At 37.8% G+C, this 21,997-nt stretch overlaps 1 protein-coding gene across 3 annotated transcripts in view; it reads right to left on the bottom strand.

Moving 5' to 3' along the window:
- Positions 1 to 21,997, bottom strand: part of LOC121876545 (uncharacterized protein T05G5.1-like) — a 54,391-nt gene that overhangs the window by 21,529 nt on the left and 10,865 nt on the right. For all 3 annotated transcript variants that reach the window (XM_042381740.1, XM_042381741.1, XM_042381743.1), the window contains one exon: positions 14,446 to 14,701. In XM_042381740.1, the coding sequence (XP_042237674.1) occupies positions 14,446 to 14,701 (256 nt within the window). The remainder of the gene's footprint in view (positions 1 to 14,445; positions 14,702 to 21,997) is intronic.

A 21,997-nucleotide genomic window follows, 5' to 3' on the forward strand; every position in this document is an offset into this window, starting at 1 on the left:
TATATATATATATATATATATATATATATATATTCATTTTTAGTCCATATAACACGCGGACTTTGGACATATAATAATCAACGACCTCACCAACCAGGACTCGAACCCTCGATCTACTGTGTGGGACCAGGGAACACTACCGACCATGCCACAAAGACACTAAAAGCAGTTCTAGACTATGTTATATTTCACACAAAGCCTGTTCATCGAGCTGATGGCGCCATGAACCTCCCATTGGGAACTGTCCGTGCCATTTATGTGGATGTCAGTAGCATTTTACCATATCCAGCTGGTATGAAACACAAGGTACCATATATACTTCATTATATATATATATATATATATATATATATATATATATATATATATATATATATATATATATATATATATATATATATATATATATATATATATATATATATATATATATATATATATACACACACAGAGTGGTCCCTCGGTTAACGAGCACAATCCGTTCCAGGAGGTTGCTTGTTTACCGAAAAACTCGTTAACCGAAACCATTGTTTCAATGGGTTTTTGGGTAATTGGTTCCAGCTCACCGAAAATTGCCTAAATTCCACAAAAAGGGTAGAAAAGTATACTTACTTTGAGGTGTGTATGGAGAAGGCTCCTCGATGATGATGCTGATGTGAATTTGATGTGGGAGGTGCAGGAGGAGGAGGGAGAAGAGAAGGAAGTGGAGGTAAGCATTTTACTGCTTTTTGGAAGGTGAGTCACCTTCCATGAAAATGTCAGGCACCTCTGGACTGACAGATTCTCCATCAGGAACATTCCATCTCCTTCTTGAAGAGGAAGGCTGAGGGCTAGCATCTTGTTCCCTCTGCCTTTTACTGAAGAAAGTGTCAATTGTGGTCTGTGGGGCATCTCTCCTCCTTATCATTAAATTATGTTTAAAGAAGGAGACCATTGTGTCCTCAACATGACACAAAGTTAGTTCAGATTTTTCCACATCAGGGTGCCTTGAAGCCAGTTTCCTGAACTTCTCCCAGAACAGGTTGTACCTCTCTAGTCCGGCAACCTCGGGACCTGACCGGTGCCGGATCATGGAAATTTCTGGACCATGGAAATTCACCCTTTTCCTGGACAGATAGTGACTTGCGCTTACGTTAGCACCACTTTCACTGCTTCGTGGTCTCTTTGAAGACATATTGAAGGGTTAAATGTCGCACAGTAGCTTCTCAAATTTTGCGAGTTTTTAATTCAACGTTTTTTATTTGGACACAAAAAAAAACACTACATAATTTAAAATTTTGACGGCAGAAACTCGAATTTCGACGGGTTTGAGCGGCCCGCCAGTGTTCAGACGTGCACAATCATGTAAACAGCGTCATTTCTTTTATGTACAAAAGATTCATTATTGTTTATTACTGAAATGTCGTTTTTATTGAATTAATGTTTATGTGTGCAAAATGAGCACTACAATTCATTAATAATACGTAGAATATTAAAACACACGAGGAAATGAGACCGCATTGTTTTCGTTGATTACAAAACCAGTGACTGATTGGTTCTACATATAAAACAAGAAAATAAGACCCTGGTTGTAGCTGTAGTAAAATTAATGCAAAAAATTAATATGGTTGTTTTAAGTAATGTTATTTAATGTTAATAAATAGAACAATAAAAGTAGCAAATCATTAATGTTAAAGAAAAAAAGTGAGACTGCGCATGTGTAAGTGCGCACATATGAAAAACATATCGTCATTACTCTACATAAGAATATGAAAGCAACACTTATTTACTGTTCACATATATTTTAATTAATGTTTCTGATTTTTTTTATTGAATTAATGTTTGTGTGCAAAATGAACAATACAATTCATTAATAATTCGTGGAATATTAAAACACACGAGGAGACGAGACGGCTGCCGGCATTGTTTTTGTTAATGTTTACAAAACCAGTGACTGATTGGTTCTACATATAAAACAAGAAAATAAGACCCATGTTGTAGCTGTAGTAAAATTAATGTAAAAATTATTTTGGTTGTTTGAAGTAATGTTATTTAATGTTAATAAATGGAACAATATAAGTAGCTAACCATTAATGTTAAAGGAAAAAAGTGAGACTGCGCATATGTAAGTGAGCACATGTGAAAACATATCGTCATTACTCTACATAAGAATATGAAAGCAACACTTATTTACTGCTCATATATATATATTAAAGGGTTAAATGTTGTACTCTATATAGACAAACAGAGAGAGAGAGCCGAACTGCCGGATGTAAGCAAACCTTAATTTCCCGCGGCTTTGTTGTTGTTGTTTTTTACGGGGAATAGCCCACCCGGACACAGGTCACTGACCCACATTGGGGCCTGAGGGGCGAAAATGTAATACTCCTGTAATAATAACAATAATAATTCGGATAAGTAAAAAAAATAAATAAATAAATGAATAAATAAAAAAATGAAAAATAAATAAAAGCTGCTTATCTACCTATTGGACAAACTAAAATCGTTCCGGACCACAGAAGTACAACCTGTAGTAAATAACATCTTTCAACTCTGAAGTTGACATATGGTCATCACTTTCCTTTTCCTCCTCACCATTGTCAGCCTCTAACATCTCATCCAGTTGCTGCAAGTCTTCAGGAGAAAGTTCCTCCTCATGAGACATCACAAGCTCTTCGACATCATCCTCCTCCACTTCAAGGCCCAATGACTGACCAATGGACACAATCTCCTGGTCCAACTCTGTGTCATCCTGAAATCCCTCAAAGTCATGGACTACTGATGGCCACAGTGCTTTCCATGAAGAATTGAGTGATCTAGTGGAGACTTCTTGCCATGATGACACAATCAATTTTACAGCCTCCAGGATGTTGAATTATGTCTTCCAGAACTGTTTCAGTGTTAGTTCAGGATCAGTGGAAGTTGCCTAATGACACCTCCTAAACATTTTCTTCATGTACAACTTCTTGAAGTTGCTGATCACATTCTGGTCCATTGGCTGTATGATTGATGTAGTGTTGGGAGGCAAAAACAACACTTTCACAAAGTCAAATTGATACTCCAAAGTTCTGGCAAGTTCAGGGTCATTATCCATGAGGAGAAGAGCCTTTAAAGGGAGTTTATAGATGGTTAGGTAGCTCTTCACAGAAGGGCAAAACACATCAACAGTCCATTCATTAAGGAGCTGTCTTGTCACCCATGCCTTATGGTTGGACTTCCAATAAACTCCAAGCTTTCCCCTTACCACTTTTTTGTTTGAACACCCAGGGGTTCTAAGAGTGGTAGACAAGCATAGGCTTCAGTCGAAAATCCCCTGAAACATTGGCACCAAGCAATAGAGTGAGACGGTCTTTCATGGGTTTATGCCCAGGTAAAGAGGCTTCCTCTCTGGTGATGAATGTTCTTTTGGGCATCTTTTTCCAAAACAGCCCAGTTTCGTCCACATTGAACACTTGCTGTGGAAGATAATTTTCTTCTTCCATCAGTTCTTTAAACTCCACTAAACACTTTGGTGCCCCCTCCTTATCAGCACTAGCAGCCTCACCATGCCTAACTACACTAAATATATCACTTCTTTTCTTAAATTTTTCGAACCAGCCTTTGCTGGTCCTAAAATCTTCAAATTCTGTGCCTGAAGAACCAGGTTGATCTGTCTTTAAATGTTCGTAAATCTCCCTGGCCCTTTCACAAATAAATTCAGTAGAAACTGAATCACCTTTCATCTGTTTTACCCTACTCCAGATGAGAAGTAATCTCTCTTGTTTCTGCAATTAGGGATCTACTTTTAAATACTCTGGTAGATTTGTCTCTCACTTTCACTTCTTTAAATTTTTCTTTCTGTGGAAGAATTGTCGACACAGTTGATGTCGACATGCCATATTCTTTGCATAGCGCATTTGTTCTAATGCCTTCTTCATGTTTTTTTTTAGAATTTCCTGCTTGGTTTGGATTGAAATTGCTTTTCTTGATCTCTTAGGCCCCATGCTGGATTCAAACAATCTCAACATGTGATATATTTTAAGTTTAAACTTGCTGTAAATAAAGAATATTTTTTCTTAAATAACACTGCACTGCACTATATATTGTCAATATGTAAAATAAATTTCAAAATGACCAAGAATTTGCTTGGAAACACAGAAAAAAAGCATTTAGTTGAAGAGAGTCTCAAGCAAGATGTTACCTCCACTGAAAAGACAGAGAGACTAATGCCTGTTTGGTGTGTTGAGAGGCTGTTTGGCGCGCATAAAACTAGTTTCCTGTACTTCAATTATGTTCAATAATTGTTAAAATGACAAAAAAATTTAATATTAAACTTTTAAAATTATTGAATAGTATAAACTTCTTGATATTTACTCAAAGAATAAGGAATTTAAGCCCTAGAACCGATTACTGTATTGGTGGACTAATACTACAGCTGGTGGACAGCCAAACGCAAGCGAAAACATGTTGAGGGGGCGTTCGTAAGAAACTCGTTAACCAAAGTTAAGAATCTTATGGAAGGTAACTCGTTAACCGAGGCTCTCATTAACCGAGGGATCACTGTATTGACAATATATAATGCAGTGCAGTGTGGATTTAAAGAAAATAATCTCTAATTACACCAAGTGAACTAAAATTTTATGGGTGAAATGGCACCATGGGGTGACTTCTCTTCCACCCCAATGCCTTCTCTTCTCCCTTCTCCTCCACCCCCATCCTAATTCCCATCATCCTCATCTAGGAGCCTTCTACACACACACCTCAAAGTAAGTGCACTTTACTACCTTTTTTGTTGACTTTAGGCAATTTTCGGTGAGCTGGAACCAATTACCCAAAAACCCATTGAAACAATGGTTTCGGTTAACAAATTTTTCGGTTAACGAACAACCTTCTAGAACGAATTGTGCTCGTTAACCGAGGGACCACTGTAATAATAATAATAATAATAATAATAATAATAATAATAATAATAATTCATAGTAAATAAAAATTTTAATAAAATATACACAAAAATAAAATATTAAAATGCAGTAATAATAATAATATATTAATAATAATAAAGAAATACAAAAATAAAAACAGATATCAAAAGTGAGAAACAGACCATTGCATTATTATTATTATTATTATTATTATTATTATTATTACATTTTTGCCCCCAGGCAACTCAACTGCCACCACAGCTGCCTCAAGATTCTCACATTTAATTTTCTTCATTATTCAAACAAATATAAGAACATTTGCAAATTTCTCATGACCTTAAATAACGATGAATACTGTAGTTTATTATCATAAAAATTCTACCTTTGGGCCTCCCAGGCCCAGATGTGGGTCAGTGACCTGTGCCTGGGTGATCTAATCCCTGGAAAATAGTTACCCACAGTCCCACACACCTCACCACCCACCCCACTCAACTCACTAGCCAACACCACACACCTCACATACCAACCCACAGTCCCACACCAAATACCTCACCACCCCACCCCACACCTCCTCACCATCGCACATGGATATTTACTGAATTTCCTGTAGGATAAATGGATATAATCATGTTCGTCTCACATTGTTTTAAAACATGGCCTACCTTCAGATGTCCCCAGAAATTAGAAGTCGAACCAGCAACAACACCTACATCCCGTTTACAGTGTTTGCATTTTGCTGTATACTTTCCTTTAATACAGTCAGCATCTGGTGGCAAGTCAAACTCTTTTTGCACTGAAAATTTAGATATGTCTGCAAAAATTCTGAAAAAGTTTGATTACGAATTTATGAAGATGTACAACTGACTCCATTGTCTTATTTTTGGCTGTAACAACATGTAGTTTTGTTATTATTGCTTTTAAGTAAGAGGAAATATGTATCAATACATCCTTTTCTTTATTTCTTCATTTTGTTCACGTTCATGACCCGACCTCTACACTATGTTCAGTTAATTTGTACTGATCTCATAATAAATGAGAATCCCGTTGCGCTCATTCGTTGCATTACGATTAAAACCAAGGTTTTCCTGTTTCAAGTGCTAGAAGGTATTAGACACCGTAATAAGTAGTTAGGTCACAAAGTGCACCCTTTTACCACTCAAATAATTGATAACTGCCAAGTTCAAGTCAGATACTCAAATTATGGTTTACCAAATTACCACATCATTCATAACAATAACACCTTGATAACCTCATTATGTTCATTTCCATAATGTGTATATGAAAATGTTTGTCTCATGTTTCAACTTTCAAGCCTTTTCAGCTTGCAAAAAGTATTTATAATATACACCTCGCCCTTTGAGGATGTTTATCACATGGACACTGCAACGACAACTGAGTAACTGAGAAGCACAGGCAGGAGGGCCTCACCTTCTCCAGTCTGGCTACGAACGTTTCGTGTACTGTACAGGAAAGTCAACAGTGTGGATATTCAATGAGCGCAAGGGTTTACACAGGGTGATTCTGCAAAGAGTATATTAAATTGGAGGATAAAATCCTTGGACAATTCTAAACCACAATGTCTCTAAGGTAAAATGTCAGATTCTGCATAGATTCCATGTTACAACACATTTAAGATGTTGTATTAATGAGAGTGAATTAAAAGTGAAACCCCCATAGGTTTTTGTAATCATTTATTCACAGATCTCTACAGTGTGACCCTTCTTTGTTACAACCTAAAGGAAATGTCCAAAGTTGCCCCCTTCTGCCTCAATACAGGTCTGTACTCGTCGTGCCATTGATTGTCTGAGGCGTTCCAGAATGCCTGGACTATGTTTAATTTGCTCTCACCTGTCACGAACACGTGGGCATAATTCCTCTCTTGTTTGAACCTCTGTATCTTACACCAACATCTTTAAATGACCCCACAGGTAAAAATCCAAAGGGACAAACAGTATCTAGATATTCTCTTGATGCTCGGGCAAAATAATAGGCAGTTGCACCATCATGCATGAACCACATGCGACGTAGTACTTGCAGTGGCACATCTTCAATTAGTACTGGCAGTGTCTCCCCGAGGAAATGCCTGTAGACGTCTCCGATCAACTGCTGTGATAACAGATAAGGGCCGATAATATTATCTCCAATAATGCTAGCCCATTCGCTTATTGAAAACCTCACCTGGTGTACTCTACGTACTGTTGAGTGAGGGTTATCCTCCCTCCATGTAAGCATGTTGTGAGTGTTGAAAGTACCATCTCTTACGAATGTTGCCTCATCTGTGAATGAAACATTACAGTGGTCCCTCGGTTAACGAGATTTCGGTTAACGATTTACCTTCCATAAGATTCTTAACTTCGGTTAGCGAGCAATCCCTCGATTAACGAGTTTTTTACGAGCCGACTTCAACATGTTTTCGCTTGCATTTGGCGGTCCACCAGCTGTAGTGTTAGTCCACCAATACAGTAATCGGTTTTGGGGCTTAAATTCCTTACTATTTTAGTAAATATCAAGAAGTTTATACTATTCAATAATTTTAAAAGTTTAATATTAACTTTTTTAGTCATTTTAACAATTATTGAACATAATTGAAGGTAAAGAAACTAGTTTCTGGCATGCCATCCAACCTGTTAACACACCAGACAGGCGTTAGTCTCTCTCTGTTTTCAGTGGAGGTAACATCTTGCTTGAGGCTCTCTTCAATTAAATGCTTTTTTCTGTGTTTCCAAGCAAATTATTGGTCATTTTGAAATTTATTTTACATATTGACAATATATAATGCAGCGCGGTGTTGATTTAAAGAAAATAATCTTGAATTACACCAAGAGAACTAAAATTTTATGGGTGAAATGGTGCCATGGGGTGACTTCTCTTCCACCCCAATGCCTTCTCTTCTCCTTTCTCCTCCACCTCCATTCTAATTCCCATCATCATCATCATCCAGGAGCCTTCAACATACACACCTCAAAGTAAGTGTACTTTTCTACCTTTTTTGTTGAACTTAGGCAATTTTCGGTGAGCTGGAACCAATTACCCAAAAACCCATTGAAACAATGGTTTCGGTTAACGAGTTTTTCGGTTAACGAGCAACCTGCTGGAACGAATTGTGCTCGTTAACCGAGGGACCACTGTACTAGTGAACCGAGGATCAACAGCATGGTGTCGTGAACACCACTGACAGAATTTGATTCTTCGTGGATAGTAGTCAGGAAACGGCCCTTGGACCTTCTGATGATGATATGAGTACAGGAGGTTTGTATGTAGGCACCTCCAAACAACTGTTTGTGTACTATTAGATGGATCATCTTCTACCAGTAGATGGATCATCTTCTACCAGTAGATGGATCATCTTCTACCAGTAGATGGATCATCTTCTACCAGTTTCAGAATTTGCTCATCTGTGGCGTCCCTGTGTCGGTTATGTCCTCCAATATCTGCTGTAAATCGATGGAAGGATCCCCTTTCCCTCAGCCTATGATCAACAGCGATGAATGTTCGGGGGTTTGGCAGCCTTAGGTTTGGATACCATTCTTCATACAGTCGTACAGCCTGTGCAGCTATTTCTACCTGCTGCCCCTAATACAAGGTGCATATCAGCATATTCACCATCTGTGTACTGCTCCATGTTGTGTGCACTCTGATACGGCACTTGACCATGACCTACAGAAGTAAGATAACAGATAGTGATAGATAGTAGTGATAGGTAGCAGGCATCTACCGAACAGGGAGATACTACCGCCTGGGAAGATATTGGAAGCATAATGTGTTGTCTAATGGTAGACCCTGCTGCTGCCATATGGCATCACTAAAATTGTGACCAAGTCCCAGGTTGCTGATCTGACTTTCTGCCTCATTTACACACAATTGCAGGGTCTCAATTGTTTCCCTTACTACTGACAACACAACACACATACTGTATATTGTTTCTCACTCTTGATTTATTTATTTGTTTATTTTGTTTATTTATTTTTGGTTGTGGTTATTATTATTACAGTATTATTATTATTATTATTATTATTACCATTTTATTTTAATTTTTATTGTAGTTTTTATTGATTATTATGATTTTTTAATTATTAATATATACCCCCCTCAGGCCCCGATGTTGGTCAGTGACCTGTGCCCGGGTGGGCCAATGTCCATAAAGGAAAAAAATAAATAAATAAATATAATAAATAAATACAATTACAAGGTGCAGTTACGATTTTAGGAAATACCACCACATTACCTTATCACTTCAGTAAATACTATTGGCATAACATGTAAACAATAGGCAATTCAGGAATAGTTGTATGATCTACAAATTAATTGATAATCAATTGAAGTTAATCAATTAATTTGCCAAAATTTCGATTAAGTTAAGTTAAACTGTTGTTTCAAATGTTAACTAGTCATCAGGGCTGTGGAGTCGGAGTCGGAGTCGAGGAGTCGGAGGAAATTTCGGCTTGTGGAGTCGGAGTCGGTAAAATTGTCCAGACTCCGACTCCGACTGAAGCTATTCTGTTCCTAAGAACAAATATATGAACTCAGGCATTGCAGTGATTCCACTGATCCCACTAATTTTCTTAAATTATTAAAAGAATTTATTTCCATTTTATAAGCATTATTGTGAATTTATTGTAGCAGGCACAGTATAGCACTATAATTTTGGACGATAGTCTCTTCTTTACCATTTGAAATTTTGAATTATATCAAATTTTGTTTCGTTGAAAACTGCACAGAGGCTCTCAGCTACAAAACAATTAGCTACAACCTGTTTTTGGTGAGATTAAGGCAAATTTAATTTAATAACTTAATCATGTAAGGTTTATCCATTTTCCTTAATAAGGTATTCATTTCTTTAATGTACATAAATATATAACTTTACTTTAAAAGGAATTGTAGGATCATCATTTAGATCCACATCAGATTATGAGCTTAAACAAAATTCATATGCTGAGATCGAACTTTTAGATATACATGTAAATGGTGTTTTCTAGTTAATATCTTGAATTCTTAATAAATTTATTTTTCTTTTGATTGAAACTTTGAAAGTCAAGCCTATCATCTTTTTGTAGTTCTTAAATATCGTCCAGATCATTAATAAAGCTGTAGCAGTATAGCCACGGTGTTTTACTTTTTACCTACGCAGGTTACAAGTTGGAACCATCCTAATTGTAATTTGTATGTTGTAACTTACAACATACAAATTACAATTAGGATGGTAGAAATAGTTGTTACAAATAGGCCAAGGAGTCGGAGTCGGAAGCATAAAAATTTGAGGAGTCGGAGTCGAAGGTTTTGTCTTCGACTCCACAGCCCTGCTAGTCATGCCAAGTTAATTAATTGCCCCATGCCTGATGTATTAGCGACCCATATTACTCATTTGAACAAGAGGAAAGTAATGACTATGATGAGTGGCAAGTGGAGGAGAGAGGTTTACTGGCCTTTCCATCTCCAGGAACGTCCTTTACTCCCTCCACTTCACCGACCCCTACCACTCCTAGTCCCACTGCATGGTTACATCCACCCCACACTCCTTCCCCCTTCAACACTAGTACCCTCTCTCCCATACTCCTACCTCTGACCCACTCCTTCCTCTCTCCCACACTGCTTCCTTCCTCCCTCACTGCTTCCTCCTTCCCACACTGCTCCCTCACCACCGTCCTCTTCCGCCCTCCTCTGCTCCCACCCTCCTCCCCCACGCCCACCATATTCCTCCTCTCCTGCCATCCGCCTCCTACGCTCCACTACCCACCACACACCCGCTCTACCACCTCCGCCCATCAGTGAGTACCAATACAAACTGAGTACTTAGTTGTATATGTATGCACTATTTTCGATAGAAATGACAATGCTTTTCTGTATATGTAATGTATTTTATGGGGCAAAGGGAGGCTGGGGAACGTAACTCCCGTATTTTATCTATTTCTTATGGGGAAAATTGATCCGCTTAACGCTGTTTCACATAACATCTCGTTTTCAGGAACTTAACCCTGTCATTAAGTGAGGGCTTACTGTACCTGTACAACATAGACTTCTTTGGTATTATTGCAGTTTCACTCCAAATTGGGTTAGAGCAATTTTGGGTTCACCAGAAATTATATCTCATCAATTGCAACAACCTTTTCTAATACCACTTGCACTGGAAATGGATAATAACCGAGATGGTAAATTCATGTAAATCTGCAGTTACCGCATGTCATCTGTTTGTTTACAACTGTCCAACTTGGTCTGAACGTACAGTACTGTACTCTCACAGCACAAAAAAAGTAAAATTACACAATGCTGCTTCAACAAAGTTCCTTTCATTGGTATCATATATAAAAATAAGTACTTTTTGTTTAATACTGTACACTAGGGAGTGACAGTTTGGCAAAAGTTTTCAAAATCAAGTAGCTTGGGTTGGATTATTTGTCTATCGGCCACGCTGGTTCCGAATATGTTTGAATCTTTAACATCAGTGCATTAGAAGGTTTGTGGATACTTTTCGGTTCGACATAAAAAAAAACAAGAATAATGGTAGACATTCTTTATTATTGGCATGTATGCTTCAATTTATCAGCAGCACACTAGCACAGTTGGCACACTAACATTGGCTGTCCCCACAGTGTCCCCTCAGTCCCAGTGTCCCCACAGTCTAGCACTGGTAGTCCTCTTTCTTTGCCCTCTTCGCTTCCTTCTCCCTCTCTTCTTTCAGCTTGGCAGTCACAATTTTGTCAACGCCATCAATGCAGCCCTCCCTTCCCGGTTTCCTCTGGGCTGCCAGGAAGCTTTTCTCTCGTTCGTGCACTTTGCTGTCGTCTGCCACATCAAACAACTTCTCAGCTATATCCTCGAACCTCATCTTCAGCTTCCCGTTCTTCGTTTTCTTCCTTTTCTGTTTCTGTCCATTTCCCTTCATCATCATCGTCTCCCTCCGCATCCTCCACAGGTCGTGGACTCTCATTTTCACCCTGATTTCAGAGATAGTGGGGACAGTGGCCTTCTTATACACATCCAGTACCTTCTCAGTCACCTTGTTGGTGGCATCCATATAATCAAAAGCATTTGTTCTTCTCCTTAACCTCTCGTTTTCTGCTTCATAAGCCAGGGCACTTCCAACTTCCTTGTTCAGAGGCAACTTGTTAGATGGCGCAGCTGAGTGTTGCTAATCTTAGGACGACCCATCTTGGTGGCGGCCCTTTGAACTAACTGCAAAACAACACAGAAAAAACAACTTTCAGCACTTCAATATCACCACCTATTGAACAATATTTTATTCAAAAGTACGGACTGAGATTTTGTCCTTAACTGTCCAAGTCAAGCTACTTGGGCTGAATTCGTTGATCAGTCCTGGGACGAATATTACCAACGGCGTGAATAGATTCCGTGGAATAAATTCAGGGCATTCCCGTCCAGGGAGCCTCAACAAACTCTGTAAATATTGCCATTGGCCTGCCATTGGCACATATACGGAGTTTGGTAATGTTACATGAGCGGGAATGTCCTGAATTCATTCCACGGAATCTATCCACGCCGTTGGTAATATTGGGCCCTGCTTTTCGAAATATACGTACAGTGGGGTATGCTATAACGAACGGATCCTACTACGAATATTCCTATAATGAACGGTTTTACCTATAAAATTGAGAATGCTATAACGAACGCAACTCCTACAACGAACACGGATGAATACCAGACTATTTCGCCTGGCGCATGAATATTGTTGTACCGCGACCCACAACAAGAGCGTCAGGCGCCATCTTTGTCTCATTGTGTAGCCAGTGCACCACTGTTATTGTTGAAATTTCGTCTTTTGATGTGGAAATTCGCGTTATTTGTATAACTAGTTTGTTATACAAGTATACAATTGTAACAATGAGTCGTCCAAAGCGAGTGAGAAAGCTAATAACCCTTGAAACTAAGAAAGAAATTATAAAGAAACGTGAGAATGGAAGAAGCATTGCGAAACTTAGTGATGAATATGGGATGGCTAAATCGACTATATGTACGATTTTGAAGAATAAAGAGGAGTTAAAAACTGTGCAAGTGGCTAAGGGAATCTTTAGACTTAGCAAAGCAAGGTGTAATGTGATTGAAGAGATGGAAAATTTACTCTTAGTGTGGATAAAGGAGAAAGAAATGGCAGGTGGTAACATTAGTGAAGCTATAATTTGTGAGAAGGCTAAACAATTGTTTGAGGACCTTAAAGCCAAGACTCCCAGTGGAAGTGATAGTGATGTGCCAGTGTTTAGGGGTACCTGCATGCTGAATAACACTAAGGTAAGATAAAGTACCGTATTTTTTACATTTTCCACAGAATTTTTTCAGTGTTAAGCGGTTTTATTTGGGGGCCTGGAACGGATTAATCCTATAACGAACGAATGCTATAACGAACGAGGTTCTGGAACCAATTACGTTCGTTATAGCATACCCCACTGTATGTGGTGACTTGCAGCAAAAATATCGGCATAATTTGTAGCGCATTGAGTTGTAAAACAATAGCATATTATGAACCAGTGTACACAGTAGTCGAATAATCCAATTCAATAACTTGATTTTAACAGGTTGTGCCACATTGCCAGTCCCTTTATTATTTACAGTTTTTTCGCGTTTTTCATGCCAAACCCAAAAGTATCCACAAACCTTCTAATGCAATGATGTAAAAAACTCAAACATATTCGGAATTAGCGTGGCCGATAGACAAATAATCCAACCCAAGCAATTAGATTTTGAAAACTTTTGCCAAACTGTCACTCCCTAATGATACACCTATTCACATATATGTTGAAACATTGTTTTTACCTTATATGACATATTTCATAACCGAATAACAGAACACATATCGAATGACATTCTAAAATAACTGTTCGTTCATGCTAACAGAAATGATTGACAAAGGTTATGAAATTGACAAGCGTGAACAATAAACCGACAGTCTGCATATACTGTAGTTAGAGAATGCAACAATTGGAGAATGACATACCACCATAAGAATTTGACAAAGAGATAATAAATTAACAAACAACATAACAACTATCATACCTCTTGGTGCATTTTACACAGGGAACGGTCATTTTACACAAGAGGGGTTGACCACCCGAAACCATGAAACATCAATCGAAACAGTGGTATGTTACAGCGTCAATTCATTACGAGGGAATGTCAAAGGATGAGATATAACGTCAAAGCCATAGGTGAACTGTCCTTTATTCCGTTGAACTGTTCGAACTGTTATGTGACAAGGTGTATGGCGAGGAAGGTAAGTAGGCTTCGTTTGTCGGTTAGGTCAGGTTCTATGGGGTGATAACTAAAAAAATCACCCATTTCCAGTGGAAACATTAGTCAAATTCAAATGAATCACACCAAATACCACGGGAAAAACCTAGATTTCCAGTACAAAACCAATCAGTAGTGAAACGGCAATTTTACTACCTCTGAGTTAGGTGCAGGATGGTCCTGTATACAGCCACTTCTGGGGTATAATGGAAAAGTACCCATTTATCTTTCATTGAAAAATTTCCTGAAGTTGCTGGTTAAGGAGTGATACCATCTTCCAACAATAACCAGTCAAAGGTTCATTTCAATATGATAGAATGTGCCTTACCTTGTTAAGGTTTTCTCGGTTTTGCGCACCTTTGACTTCTGACTTTATGTGCTGATCATGGATCCTTGGTTTGCTGGTGGATGACTCAGGACAGGTTGAGTCATTATTATAATCACTTGAGTCATCCTCGTCGGTCCTCTCCAAGTTATCTGGATCAAAAGTCTCGTCACTTTCAGCGTCCGAAGCCCGCAGGATGGTGTGAACCTCCATGGGTGTAAGTGACTCCATTTTCTTGGCACTCATAATGATGAAAGAACTGTACAAGGAGTACGAAAAGTAAAAGAATTAAGGACCCAGAGTTAAAGGGGTTCTACAACTCCAGCTCGCAACACTCATCAACTACTTCATAGAACAGTATATTTATTAAAAAAAAAAAAAATAATAAATAATAATAATAATAGGAATAATAAAATTCATTCGGTTATGTCTTAGAACAGCACTACCACCAGGAGTTGTCTGATTTCGTTCATTTTTCCACAGATGTTTTAATTATTATATTAAGTATTTATAAATTAGTGACAAATTTCTATTGTTATTTTAAGTATTTTTTGTTTTTAGCTTTTCTCTACCTACAATTGTAAGTCACTTGTAGTGGGCAGGGCATGAAGGGTGAGGGAAAATGTGATGAAAAACTGATCATATGACACTAAAATTATGTCTCTACATGATTTGTACATGAAGAAATTGTAATGTATGAGAACATCACTAACACAGGATATGTTCAATTTTGTCAATTTTTTCCAGATGTTCTTATCATTATGGTAAGTATTTTAAAAGAACCTAAGGGAACCTGACCTAACCAACCTTCTTAAAAGAAACATACAGGTACTCCCCAACTTACGACGGGGTTAGGGACCGACATCCAGGTCGTATGTCGGAAATGCTTAAATAACACATAGAAAATCGAAAATGGGTGTCTCTTTTTCTTCTCAGCACCACAAAACACTCACTTTTAAGCTTGCCAGCCATTTTAAAGTGAATTACAGATGAAAATTTTGTCTGTGTAGTGACTTTGGGACTTGAAAATACGTAATTTGACCAAATTTTGGTACGACTGGGGCAGGTCGTAAGTGCGGGTGAACGTAAGTCAAGTAGGTCGTAAGTCGGGGAGTACCCGTACCTAACCGTACTTATTGTAACCTCCTAGCCTCCCCGCCATATTAAACACCTGTACTGTGGTCCCTCAATTAACGAACACAATTGGTTCCACAGAGTCGTTCGTTACCCAAAAATTTTGTTAACTGAATCTATTATTTAAATGGGATATTGGGTAATTGGTTCTAACTCACAGAAAAATGACACACAAAGTACTGTATACCGGTAATATAATTAACAAAACATTAAATATAAACTAAATACAGTACTGTACTGTACAGTACTGTACAATAATAAATAAAAAACATTAAATACTGTATTTTAACTTACTTTGAGGTGTGTATGTCGTATTACTGGCAGCTTTGCTTACATATCAAACAGATGATTGTACAGACAGTTGATGACATGCCATATTCTTTACAGAGTGCATTGGTTCTAATGCCTTCTTCATGTTTCATAATAATTTCTGCACTGTACCGTATATCACGGCCTATAAGACGAAATTTGAACATTAAAAAAATCTGCCCAAAGTTAGGGGGTCGTCTAAACCACCAAGTTTAAAATTCTTACCTCTTAAATATTGTGGTTTAGTGTGTCAAGAGTGGTGATGAAAACATCGTAAGCCACTCACAAGGTCTTACCACTAATTATTTTATACTGAAACTTACGTTTGGCAAGCTGGATTCAAATTAAGATTACCGGTATATTAAAATAATAAAAATGTATTATAAACCTGTCTAACATACCGTAAAAGAGATTTATACCCCTATAATAAACACAGCTATCATCACACACCCCTCCCCACGCCCCCCCCCCCATTTGCCAGTGAGGAGCCGTGGAGGTGGTCAGTAATGCATACCGGTATCGGTATATTTACTCATAATAATATTTATCTCCTATAAATAATTGATTTAAATTTTATTTTTTTACAAAGAATATTCAGTAAATGAGTGCATTAATTCTTGAAACTATCGACGGTTAATTACAGACGCTCAAGTGACGTCACTAGTGTTTACACTACACCAGCTGGTAATATTTGATGCCATTACTTGAAGTGAATTGGCCTTATTTTAAGTAACTAACTATAAATAAATACAAAAATTAAAAAAAAAGATCAAAACTGAGAAATAATATACTGTATGTATGTTGTGTTGTCAAAGTAAGAGGAACAATTGTGTAAGTACGTAATATTTTTTCACTCAAATCCTAATGAAACACTACTGGAGAACATTCCTTTGTCGCAAAACAGTTTATAAATTAAAGAAAATAATTACAGTGTGTTTAATATATTACAGTATATTATAAATAAATAAATAAAACAAATAATTCGGTAAATCTATTTAAAGTAAATGGAAAATAAGCAAACATGTTATTTACCAAGACCCTTCCGTCTGGCTCAGGGTGAGATGGAGGGGAGATAAAGAAGGCTATTTATAGCCCATCAGAAGTGACCAGTACCCTAATGCACCATAAATAATTCATTGAACATTCATTTTTTGTACATAGTATATTCAGTATATATATATATATATATATATATATATATATATATATATATATATATATATATATATATATATATATATATATATATATATATATATATATATATATATATATATATATATATATATATATATATATATATATATATATATATATATATATATATATATATATATATATATTTGTGTAATAAATGTATGTAGTAAGTACATACTGGTAACCTTTTTCACTCAAATCCTAATGAAACACCACAATTAGAATACGGTGGTTGCTGTTGAACCACATGTTGTATAAATAGTCACACCACCGAGACGAGGGAACACTCCCACCACGCTTCAGTGACGTCACTAGTGTTTACACTACACCAGCGGGTATAATTTGATGACATTACTTGAAGTGAATTGGCCTTATTTTAAAAAATCAAGGATGGTTGGTAAAGGACTACTGAGTCAGTGGGTAAGTGTCACATTTGGGGTACTGGTCTTATACAGCAAATAGAGCTCAAAAGCTACTTTTTAAATGGAAATTTGGGGGGGGCGTCTTATGCACCCCGCCGCCTTATAGGCCGTGATATACGGTATATTATCAATATATGAACTAAAATTTAGAATGGCCAATAATTTTAATGTAAAAATGCAAGGATATTCAAGAGACCAACAAATTGGATGTTAACTTCACTGTAAACAAAGTTAAACTGAGAAGCGTTGGTGGGTGATTCGATCAGCTGATTAGCACACAAAAACTGTTCCCTGCACTGTACAGTGGGGTATGCTATAATGAATCTAATTGGTTCTAGAACCTTGTTCGTTATAGCATTCGTTCGTTATAGGATTAATCCGTTCCAGGCCCCCAAATACAACCACTTAACACTGAAAAATAGAATATAAAATTGTAAAAAAGTGCATAAATATGCATCTAAACCCCTGAAATAACCAATATCATTAATACTTGTAATAAAAAAACAATAAATTAGTAAAAAAATAAATAAATAAATAAAAAAAAATTTAAATAATGTTCGTTGTAGGAGTTTCGTTCGTTATAGCATTCTCAATTTTATTGGTAAAACCGTTCGTTATAGGAATATTCGTAGTAGGATCCGTTTGTTATAGCATACCCCACTGTATATATTATCAGTATGTTAACTAAATTAGAATGACCAGTAATTTTAATATAAAAAATGCAAAATATTCAAGAGCACAACTTTCTTGACATTTACTCCACTGGAAACGAATGTAAACATAGAACCAATTACTGTATTGGCGGACCAGCCGATCAGCTGATGCGCACAACAAAACGTGTTTCTCGTAAGGCTTTCGTTAATCGAAGATTTTTTCATTAATGGAATTGAAAATTCTTATGGGAGCTAATTCGTTATCCGAAATTTCGTTAATTGGACCGTTCGTTAATTGAGGGACCACTGTACTTATTTGATAACTGGTGTCAATGAAAGCAATTTTGTTGAAGCGTCATTATGTAATTTTATGTTTTTAGTGGACGTGAGAGTACGCTCGGACTGAGCAGATCAGTTGTAAACAAACAGACATGCTGTGACTTGGCATATTTTTCGAAGAGTACAAAGCATGTAGAGACGACATAATTTTTGTGTCATATGATAATTTTTTTGCCGTGTTTTAACCTCCAATATCCCTCATCCTTCATGTACTGCCAACCACAGGTAATTTATGATCAATGATAAAAACTAGAAACTGAAAAAATACAAATAATTCAAATAAAGAACATCTGTGGAAAAATGCTGTTCTTATCTAAAAAGCAATTTTTGTAATAAAGGCCAGAATGCGACGTCTAGCTTTGTACCTGCATATGTATTAACTTGCTAGGCCAACATACAGGCAATTAAAACATCTAATAATTACTAAAATAAGTAGTAATATTAGGAGGACATGTCGCTACCTGGCATTTAATTGCAATTCTCAAAACTCGCCTCCCGCACCCTCCATCACACGCATCACTGCTGTCATCTCTTGCCCCAGAAAAAGCAGTAAACAAATGTCAACTCTCGAGGGGTGGGATGTCGATGTCGCATTCTTGCTTTTATCACAAAAACTGCATTTTAGAATTGAGAAAAAAAAAAAGGTTTTTTGTTTATTCCAGAATGAGACGTCTAGCTTTGATTACCCAAGCAGGATGCGGAGAGGAAGGTGACAGTGCATATAAGGCTCCGTTAGCTTAGGTCCAGATAATAATTATAAACCTGTTTGGAATATTTTCCTTAAGAGGAAACATTTACCGGAAGGTAAAATTTTAAGCTACATATCCAATGTCAGGATTCTCACTTTTTTCTGATGAGGAAGATCCTGGTTGTGGAGATGGACCAGGTGGGGGAGGGGACCCCAGTACCATCACATATGGAGCATCTTTAAGATAGCTGTTTTGAAAAGTTTTTGAAGATTTCCAAAAGCCCACTTCTTTGATCTGACTGAGGCTCATATGCCGCAGGAAGGCCACAGACCCTGCATATTTCCTGGTGTCATGTGCCAAAAATTTCTTGTTAGGGTCTGCTTGACACACCAACTGAGATAAATGTTTTGTCATTTGACTAGGAGACAATTTCTTACCATCTTGTGATGAGAAATTGAAAACAGCTCACTGGTTCTCATCAAATGCTCCTGCTAGAAGGAAGGCTGCCTTCTGGAGCAATCTGTTCCGGGTCAGATTTATATTGTAATTAGGCCCCATACGAAAGTTAGTAACTTTATCTGGAGACCAAAGTGGGATTCTCTTAGGCCAAGGGGTCTCTGAATGAAAAAGGATGACCCGAGCATTTGATAATTCTGGGGTTCAAAGTAATATTAAAACCCCATGCCAGAGGGTCAACCAATGCTGATCTATAAGATGCAATTGTAGAACATTGAAGGCCTTTAACTCTGAACAGAAAAAACAAATACAGAGTATTCTAAAACCACTGTTCTCCAACAAGGTGTATGGAGCAGTTAACTTAAAAAATTGATGAAAAAGGCTCCAAGCTTTCTCATATTGAATAGAAGTTTGGAGCCCATGACCTGCTATCACTTGGTTAACTACATTGGAATTACCCAACAATCTATTTAAACAGCTTTTGAGAAAATCCAAGCGTGAAGTGCCAAGGATGTCTTGAACTGAGGGTGCAGTACCTGGTCTAGATATCCTTGTTGCAATCGTAGTGGATGCGGGCACCAGTCCAACAGATGCAGACACCGCAGTTGTAGGATCCAATATGGTGCAATTAAGAGGACCTTCCCTTGGAAGGATCTGAGTTTGTGAACCACTTTAGGCAACATTTTCACTGATGGGAACTGATAGAATGAATTCCAAAGGTTCCAATCTATGAGTAGAGTATTTCCTAGAAGATTCGATCATTCCAGAGAAGCATAAATTGGTAGTACGTGATTGTTTTGTGAGGCAAAGAGATCTATTTGTGGAGTCCCAAACTCTTCGCTACTCTTGAACTTCGATGGCTTTAGGGACCATTCTGTTTCCGTCGACACTGGCCTGAGACGGCACAACGCATCTGCCCAATTGTTTTGTACTCCCGATATGTGAGTACAAAGTTGTGTTACAAAAACTTTGACAAATTTTTCTGATAGTGTGAGAAGAGTCCAAGATCTGGTTGAGCCTTGATGATTGATGCAAAACACTGCCACTCTGTTGTCCATGGCAAACAGAATAGTCATGTTTTCAAAATTTGGGTTTGCCAATAAAAAGAATAGGACTATTGCTAATTCTTTGATGTTTATGTGTTGGTCCAAAAGGGAGTTGCTCCACTTCCCTTGATGGAACTCTTCTTTTGAAGAATGGTATCCTCACCCTATTTCAGATGCATCTGTACAAACGACCAAGTCTGTTTGAGGGGGAACCCAGGGTGATGATCCGATTAGATTGTCCAACCTTGTCTACCATGACAGATGATTCTTGATCTGAATTGGGAGAGAAGCAGCAATATTTCTGTTCCTATAAAGCAACTTCGACACCAGATGAGTTAGTTGCTTTTTCCTTAACATACCTAAGGGAACTACTAACAGCTTTTCCCAATCGTGCCAAGAAACCTCTTGCTTCACACAGAAGGCCTCTACTTGGGTTATCAAATCTGTTATCTTTGCTTCTGGTAGACTTACTGACTGCTGATTGGTGTCCCAATGGAGACCTTACCAATCCAATTTCTGACATGGTAGATTTGATTTGACCCAGTATATCTTTAATCCTAGGTTTTGAAATAATACTAGCGTACGTTTGGTCACCCTTTGACAGTCTTCTAAAGAGTTTCCCACTATCAGCCAATTGTCTAGATAAGCAAAAGTATTTATGCCCTCCGTTGCAAGGATCTCCCTGGGGATGTTCGCCAGTTTTGTAAACACTTTTGGTGCAACTGCCAAATCGAATGGCATCACTGTGAATTGATAACTTACATCCCCCACTGCGAATGCTAGAACATTTCTGTATCTGGGAGCAATAGGCACATGATAATAGGCATCCTTGAGATCCACCTTTGAGGTCCAAGCATTGGGCAGAAGTAGATGCCTCAGATGATTGCAAGTAAGCATCTTGAAACTTCTTTTGGTAATGAACTTGTTCAGGACTGACAGATCTAAAATCCACCTCAACTTGTCGCTGCCTTTCTTGGGGACGGGGAATAGGCGAGACATGAAACACTTCTCTGACTGCAACAGTTCTATTACATCTCTGTTTAACAGTTGAGATACATATTCTGTGAGTAAGGGGGTTGGTTTTTTACCCATTTTTGGTAACACCAGTGGAGGGCACCTCAACCAAGTCCATGTGAGGCCCCCTTTGATTGTCTTGTAAGCCCGTATGGCAGAAGCCCACCTGTTTTCCCAACCCCCTAAACGACCCAGCTGTCTGGCTTCATTGGGAGGGAGTGGTCGCTGATGTGGTGGAATAAGATCTCCTTCCACCTCTGAACAAACGGCCACCCCAACTACATCTCGAAATGTTT

Source organism: Homarus americanus, unplaced genomic scaffold (genome assembly GCF_018991925.1).
Source record: "Homarus americanus isolate GMGI-L3 unplaced genomic scaffold, GMGI_Hamer_2.0 scaffold28, whole genome shotgun sequence".
In the NCBI taxonomy this organism is placed as follows: Eukaryota; Metazoa; Arthropoda; class Malacostraca; order Decapoda; family Nephropidae; genus Homarus; species Homarus americanus.